At 44.9% G+C, this 8,137-nt stretch overlaps 1 protein-coding gene across 4 annotated transcripts in view; it reads left to right on the top strand.

The window, feature by feature from the left end:
• LOC118342937 (src substrate protein p85-like) overlaps positions 1 to 8,137 on the top strand; it is a 12,715-nt gene continuing 4,578 nt past the window's right edge. The window contains exons 1-9 of one of the 4 annotated variants that reach the window (XM_035681634.1): positions 1 to 150; positions 239 to 312; positions 396 to 525; positions 1,659 to 1,769; positions 1,974 to 2,028; positions 3,466 to 3,576; positions 4,325 to 4,435; positions 6,209 to 6,319; positions 7,728 to 7,838. In XM_035681634.1, coding sequence (XP_035537527.1) covers positions 67 to 150; positions 239 to 312; positions 396 to 525; positions 1,659 to 1,769; positions 1,974 to 2,028; positions 3,466 to 3,576; positions 4,325 to 4,435; positions 6,209 to 6,319; positions 7,728 to 7,838 — 898 coding nt within the window. In that variant the 5' untranslated portion in view covers positions 1 to 66. The remainder of the gene's footprint in view (positions 151 to 238; positions 313 to 395; positions 526 to 1,658; positions 1,770 to 1,973; positions 2,029 to 3,465; positions 3,577 to 4,324; positions 4,436 to 6,208; positions 6,320 to 7,727; positions 7,839 to 8,137) is intronic. The other 3 variants (XM_035681650.1, XM_035681641.1, XM_035681659.1) reach the window with 3 other exon arrangements.

Genomic DNA, 8,137 nt, shown 5'->3' with positions numbered 1-8,137 from the left:
GTCCTGTCTGTTAAAGACGTGAGTCTGGTTCCTCTAACTCTTCTTGTTTTTCAGCGAGCACTAACGATGTGGAAGGCAGCAGCAGGACAGTCGGTCAGCGTGGCTGTGAATGACGAAGGGGACGACTGGGAGACTGACCCCGACTTTGAGGTACCTGCTCACGCTTCTTCTCCTCTCTCCACTTATCAGCTTCATCCTTCACTCTCCTCATCGCCATTTCTTTCTCTCCGTTTTCTAGAATGACGTGTCGGAGAAGGAGCAGCGCTGGGGGGCCAAGACGGTGTCGGGCTCGGGACATCAGGAGCACATAGAGTGAGGAAGAGGATAATGTTCCCCTTTGGTGTGAGTCTTTATTGAAAGCAGCGTGTGTCTAACTGTGTGCTTCCTTGGCGTAGCATCCACCGGCTGCGTGAGACGGTGTCCACGGAGCACACCAGCCTGAAGCAGAAGGAGCTGGAGACCATGCCCAAAGCCTCGCATGGATACGGAGGGAAATTTGGAGTGCAGCAGGACCGCATGGACAAGGTAGGAGGGACCACGAGATCTGCTCCCAGCTACAAAGTGGGCCGTTTCCAAGCTCACATTAAACACTCATTAAAGGTGTCTTTGAATACTGCACACAGTAACGCTCTGTTCATCTCGTCCAAGGTTACAGGTTTTTATCAAGTCCTACAGTTCGATGATCAGACCCAGACAGGGAAATCCAGGTTACTGCCAGACGACACTGTATTTTTTAACGAGAGGATCGCTTCCTGAACAGATTTTACTGTCGGCTCATTCATTTATTAGCAGTTTAGCTTTTGACATTGTGCTAATTGTAAAATCCTGTGGTTGGTTCGATTGCTTTCACACCACAAAGGTCCGCTCCAGACTCGGCTTGGATCAGACCGAGACCCTTTTCAAGTGTTCTCAGCCCGGTTGTTTCGTGTTCAAGGGCGTAAATTCACCCAGTTTCAAAACAACTGCTCTGAACGAGACACATGGATACGACAAAGTGCCTGAGCTTCATAATCGGAGTAAGCCGTCATGTTCTGCTGTAATTGTCCGGCAGCTTTGGTGTAAGGATGCATAACGAACATGTGGTCAAACATTAATCTCTCGCTCCAGTTGTATTCGACTGAAAGCCTCATTGTTGGCTGTTACTTGATCTCTGGATCGATGATGAGTCTAGTAATTCATCAGCACAGTTGAATCGGTGCCACCAGCACACAGATGACTCTTCTAACCAGAGTTACTGTCGCTGTGGCCGTCCTGCAGCTGAAGCTAAATATAAACCAACTTGCTAAATCCGGGTTTCAAAGAGGGCTCTTTTCACAAATCTGCATCTAAAGGACCTCCGAGCGCTCTGCAGCGTTTTCTGCGATGTTTGTGTGAACAGGCTGATTCAGTCGTGGCCGTTTCACACTCGATAATCTTTCCTGGCAAGCAGCCGCGTCCGTCCACACCTTTCTCTCTGCGGGCCTGTGTGCCCATCGCAGCGTGAATGTGATGACCGAGCACTGTTTACACCACACTGATGAGTCAGATGTCAGCACTTCAAACCTCTGGCTGTGTTTCCAGCTGTGCTGCTCTTTTCATGACCCCCTCCCCCGTCAGATGTTCGCTTATTGCCCTTTCTGCGTCGTGAAGTTGTGCTGTTTTTGTGTGTTTCTTGACAGTCTGCTGTGGGTCACGACTACCAGAGCAAGTTGTCCAAGCACTGTTCCCAGACGGACACCTCCAAGGGCTTTGGAGGGAAGTTTGGAGTGCAGGCTGACCGCGTCGACCAGGTATTTCCTGTGGCTCTCCACCATTTAACTGCATCTCCTTGGTTTTTGTGTAAAATGTCAAGCTCCTTGCGAAGGAAGTGACACAGCTGTGCTGAGTCAGCTCCTGGAGAGGTTCATAATGGCTGTAGTGTATTATGACTGTGATAGGGATAAAAGATGCTGCAGTCGGTAGAATAACAGTGTTGCTTCCTCCTCTCCTTCCAGTCAGCTGTTGGGTTCGAGTATGCTGGGAAGACGGAGAAACACGCTTCGCAGAGAGGTAATCGCCCACCTGGTTGTCTTTTTGTACGTGTGCTTCAGATCACCTGCAGTGTAGTTTAGCAGACCTCTCTGTGTGATAAACTCTCGTCTATCTTTACCCCTTTTATCAGTCAGTTAGGTTTTATTAACAGCGTAAGCTTTGCAGATTGCCTACAGGAGACACATTTTCCAGGCACAAACAGCTTGATGAGCACCTGGCTGGTGGCCAGCTGCACCCCCCGTGCTCCTGTTGTGCCGATCAGAAGCTGCTTGATCTCTGCTGTGCCAGGATCCGACTGCACACGCACCGTGTTTAAACACGTGTTCATGGTGTCGGCTGGATAAGCTGTTGTGTTGTGTTTGTTTTCCTGGCATATAATACGTTACAGTGCAGTCTGTAAGCATTATGACGGTGTTAGGTGTCCTTTTCGTGGCTCTGCTCCAGCACGTTGGAACTGAAACTGGTTCGAGTTGTTACCCTCAGCTGTAGAGGTATTTAACACCCTTACTGGGTAAACAGAGTAAAATGGTTGCCCCTTTTGCCCCTTGGAGAGGATGTAAATGGAGTTATGTAAACTGACTACCCTGCTTAAGTGACATATTTTATGGTGGTCAAAGCTGAGCTGTTACCGCTTCGTTTAAGGGACATGGGAGTTTTATCGGGATGATTTATACTTTCTGAGACAGTTGGATAACATCTGAGACGCTCAGTAACTGCAGGAAGTTTGTGTAATTTTGAGGCCAGTTATTTCCTTTTAGGGAACTTTTTGTAGAAAACATCTTTTCTATAGTTATGTACTTTTTGGATTACTTTTAACAATTATACAGACTTAATAGGTGTCTTTTGTGGTCTGTGTCCTGACGATGTTCCATTGTTCTATTACACAACTACTGTGTATATTTTAAACTCTGTAAGCACCCCTTAAAATCAAGCCTATAAAGAAATAAACACATCCAGCAATTTAACCTCATTAGCCAGAACACAACTGCTTATAATCCTTACACACTGCACTGTATACAGTATGAACAGTCAACTCTGGCTCCTCAGCTTGTAGTATTTTGAAGTTGCATTCTCATGACCCCATACTGTCATCACCTTTGTGTTGCCTTCATCTCCTCCAGAGTACCCTGCACAGAGAGCTGAACATACGCCCAATTCCAATGGATCCTCAGTAGTGTAACTGCTACATACTACTCTGTAACAACAGTGCACATATCTGTGTTTATGCACCACAAGCAGGACAACACACAGTCTATGTTTATCTCTTTTAAAGAAGTCGATTTAAAAGCAGTGTGACCTTATTGTGTGATACTGACAGCAGTGAATGTGTCTGAAGGCTTTTGATTCTACTGCCAGTAAATGTTGATGGGGAATTTGGAATTGGGCTGCTTCGTGACCACTGCTACCATGCTGCTTTACCCTTTGACCCTTGCCCCCCCCTGCTTTGCTGTGTAGACTACACCACTGGGTTTGGGGGGCGATACGGAGTGCAGGCAGATCGTGTCGACGAGAGCGCAATGGGCTTCGATTACCAGGGCAAAACCGAGAAACACGAGTCCCAGAAAGGTTTGTCTGGATTTCCTGCCGTGCGGCATTTCCCATTAACCCCGGAGAGATACGGAGAAAATGTGGCTAATGGGCACACACTAACACACACACACAACCCGGCCTGACTCAGTGAGCGCAGCTCCCTGCAGGTCCTGACAAATCACAATATTTCTTCCTCTTCCTTCATTCCTCAGCCTTTGCCTGCTTATGTAAGGTTGCAAACAATGGCTTTGTTTAGTTGCATGTGTGATGTGATGTTTGTTTACCCCCGGTGTCAAATATCACATTATTATAGTGTAAGTTTAGACTTTAAGGGAGTCTTTTTGGACGTGGGTGGCCATTTCCTTTCTGAAATGCTGTCTCCTTTAATGTGTCCCTGCTCCCTCCTCCTCTCAGATTTCAGGTGATTGGCACAGACTCGCCAGCGCCTTCTGGTCTGTGGTTGGGCCTGACCAAGCCAGTTTTCTGGGGACGGGTGGGGGGAGGGGGATATTCTAATGTGGTATAGTTTTTTCTTTTTAGACAGTTCTTCCAGTTCTGGGTTTTTCTTCTCTGAAATACTCTCATAGTGCTTTGTTGATATTTTACTTCACGTTATATGTAAAATGTACACTCACACATAAACTGCAGGGGATCCAAATACATTCATTCATTTTAAATCTACTGTTGTATTGAGGGTGAAAGAATATTTCGAGGGTTAACTCAGCTCCACTTTTTCCTGTCTTAACTTTGGCTCTTTCTGCCCCATCCCCCCCTCCTCTGGCAGATTATGCCAAGGGCTTTGGCGGAAAGTTTGGCGTTGAGACCGACAAGGTGGACAAGAGCGCTGTGGGCTTTGAGTACCAGGGCAAAACGGAGAGGCACGAGTCACAGAAAGGTCGGTATCATCACAGGCACAAGAACAGCCCCTCTTAAACGAATAATGTGCAACAGTTCTGCTTTAAAATGACTAAAAACGTTGGTCCTACGTTATATATTTTATTGAGTTGTGTACTTCCAGTATCCAAAATGTTTCCAACAATGGTTAAATCCAGAGAAATCCATCATTTTATTCAGGTAACACTGTGTTAGCCTAGCTTCTTGTTGCTCTAACTTCTAGGTAAACACTGCAGGCAGTGAGGAAGGACGACGGCAAACGTCAGTGAACATTATAGAGTAAAACTTAAATTGACCTCGTCTGTGAGTCACATCAGATAGGCGGTGGTGGTTTAACAATGATAATCCCTTCATCCCACGCTACATCACAACACCATCAAACTACATCTTTTATTGTTTTGTTTTACACTCGAGTATTAACATCGCCGCCAAAATCCAGTATCAGTCTGACTCTAACAGCAATACTCACTGACAGTATTTCATAATAATGTATGGGAAGAAAATATCACAGAATTACCACCAGAGCTGAACAATTTGTCAATTAATCGATTAGTCAGCTATTAGGTCAACTATCTGGATAATCTATCAATCGCTTTGACTCATTTTTTAAGATAAAATGTCAAAATTTTCTTGTTTCTTTAGTCCTCTATGACAGTAAACTAAAACTCTTTAGGTTGCAGACACTTTGGGAAATAGTGATCTATATTTTCTGACATTTTAAACAACAACTTATTAATCAAGGAAATGAACGACAGATAAATCGATAATAAAAATAATGGTTAGTTACAGCCCTAATTTCCACTGGTGGATGAAAACCAACTGAATGCTGCTGATGTGTTATCAGTGGGTTCATGTGTCCAGAGGGCCTCAGTGAGCCGCACCTTCCAGTCTGTTCTGACTCGTCCGGACTCTCAGTTGCAACACAGCAGAGCAGCTTCTACCTGCAGCTTCTTGTCTGACACACCTGCGCACACTTTAAAGCCTGATTGGCTGATGGCAGATTGTAGATACGGGCCCATATCGAAGGTGTAAATGACCTCAAGAATTCCCCACAATGCACCGAGCTGTGTTTGCATATGTGGCGCAGGCTGTGATAACTAGGTCACATGGTCTGATAACAGCGCCGGCCTCTTTAATGCACCAGTGTTAACACAGCCTGTGCGTAGGAATACATCTGTTTAAGAAGCTTTAATTCTGCACACGTTAGACTCAGAACTGTTTGAGGACGTATTCGCTTTTAAGTTTCTGTCTGTATAAGAAATTGTCTTTATGTATCAGGTATTTATATAACTGAGTTAACCAAGAGCTGACATTCAAGAAATGCACTTTACAATTACAGCTGCAGCCATAAGTCGACTAATCGATTAGCCAATTGACAGAAAAATAATTCCAAACTATTCTAATAATTGCTTATTTATTAAAGTAATTTTTATGCAGAATTGAAGGAAATGCTATTTTCAGCCTCCTCAAATATGCTTTTCTCATTGTTTTATCACAATAAACCGAATATCTTTTGAGTTGTGGACTGACAAAAGAAGACATTTAAAGACATCACCTTTGACTTTTCTTTTTCTGACATTTTATAGACCAAATGATGACACTAGAATATAATTGGCAGATTAATCCGTTATGAAAATAAGTGTTAGTTGCAGTGTATATAAGGAGTATATCAGAATAATGATGTTATCAGCCCTACTGCAGGTAGTTCAACCAGAGGACAACAGTAGGATTCACAAACGTGTTCAGGCTTTAACGTCTCTCTGTGTTTGTGCAGACTATGTGAAAGGCTTCGGGGGCAAGTTTGGTGTGCAGACGGACAGACAGGATAAGTCGGCACTGGGATGGGACCACCAGGAGAAACTACAGCTCCACGAGTCCCAGAAAGGTACTGGTTCTGATTCTGTTTCTACAGAGTTTGTGTGTTTGAGTCCTGTCCTGCTCAAACACATCCTATTTGCTTATCTACTCGATAAAAGTTTGATAAACCAGTCGATGTCTTTTCTATTGTAAATATTTTAGATTTGGTAACAAATGCATCATAAATAAGAAGTTCAGTATAAATGGAATATATAGCTGCTCTGTGATTCTTTGCTTCCTTTGTTCAAAATCTGCTGTTCCTACAGAAGAAAAACACTGATAGCCACACGTGTGTTTCTCTTGTCGCACATCAAACACTCCATTTGACTTTTGCTAGAACTTTGAACGAGGAGAAAATCCACCAAACTTCAGCCTTTACAAGCTGTCTGCTTCGAGTTAAGCACGCAGTGTGCGTTCACTGTTAAACTTCTCTTCTTCAGCCCTGCACGTCTGCTCTGATGTGGTTTTATTGTGGCTTTGGATGTGGTCTTTCAAAAGCTGACAACTTCCTCAATCTGCGGGTAAAAAAAAAAAAAAAAAAGGTTCAGACAGAGGAAGTGAAACCACAGCTCTGATTTAGATTTGCATGTCGGGCCTTCAGCAGTGAATAAGTGCAGTAGTAAACGTGTACAGATACAGTGTTCAGATTATCTATATGTGATAGCTCATGAACAAACTCTTACTGAGATGTTTTTTGTGCCTAAATCTAACCAAACCTTAACCACAGTGGTAATATCAGACTAATAAACTCGTGAAGTGTTACAAATACTCTATAAAGACGATGTAAATGAAGTGTTACCTTTTTTATAATTCATTTATTGGGACCAGCACTCCTAGATTTGAGGTCTTCCTGTGATGTGGGTCATAAGGAAACCCACACAGACCGGAGGAGAACATACAAACTCCACTCTAGTTCACAGCCTAATGTAGTTACACATTCACATAGCCTCTGTCCCCACTTAGGAAGGTAGCTGCTAAAAATATGTCCACCTTGGCATTTTCAGTGTGGCAGACATTGTGTCAAAAGACCACATATCCACAGCAAAGCACCCAGTCAGTAAATGTCACAAACATTCAGTTCTCCTGAGAGGGGGCCGAGAAAGAAAGGAGCCAGAAATAGAGAGGAGGGACAGATTCATGTTGTGCAGAGAGAGGAGGGGACCCGAGTGGAGCAGAAAGGTCCTCGCACCAAGCAGGAGCCAGCAGGAGCCAGCAGGAGCCAGCAGGAGCCAGCAGGAGCCAGCAGGAGCTCAGTGTTCGTGGTCGAGCTTTGACCACAGTGAAAGAGCTCGGCGATGGTTTAACCACTGGACTGTGTCTCCTCCATGTCACTGAGTGTTTGTGAATCCTGAAGACCTGTCGCTGTATCATTGTCTCTGTTTGTCTATTTATGTGTGTGTGTGTGTGTGTTTGTCCGTGTGTGTGTTATGTTGCAGACTATAAGCGTGGGTTTGGAGGGCGGTATGGGGTAGAGGTGGAGAAGCAGGACCAGTGTGCCCTGGGCTATGAGCACAAGGAGAGCCTGGCCAAGCACGAGTCCCAGAAAGGCACAGATACTCCCCTGAACACAACACCACCACTACCCCACTCCCATTTCAGTACCCCACCCCCCCCTCCTGAACCTTACCCACCCTCCTCCACAGAAAAATGCTCCTCCTAGCTTGACACGCCGTCCTCCTCAGTCCTCAGTAACGGCTGTTCTTTAGTAGACGGACACGCCTTCCTTTCCTGACAGAGCGCACCCAATCTGTCAGTAACCCCCGACCCCTCACTGTTACACTCCTCCCGCTGCCGCGCACCAACCGATGAAACATGTAGCTCATTTCTTTATCAGTCAGCTCACCAA

The sequence above is a fragment of the Morone saxatilis genome, unplaced genomic scaffold (genome assembly GCF_004916995.1).
Source record: "Morone saxatilis isolate NCDOM2014 unplaced genomic scaffold, NCSU_SB_2.0 Contig11, whole genome shotgun sequence".
NCBI classification, from domain to species: domain Eukaryota; kingdom Metazoa; phylum Chordata; class Actinopteri; family Moronidae; genus Morone; species Morone saxatilis.
The sequence above is the reverse complement of the archived record's forward strand: the minus strand, read 5'-3'. Positions and strand labels throughout refer to the sequence as shown.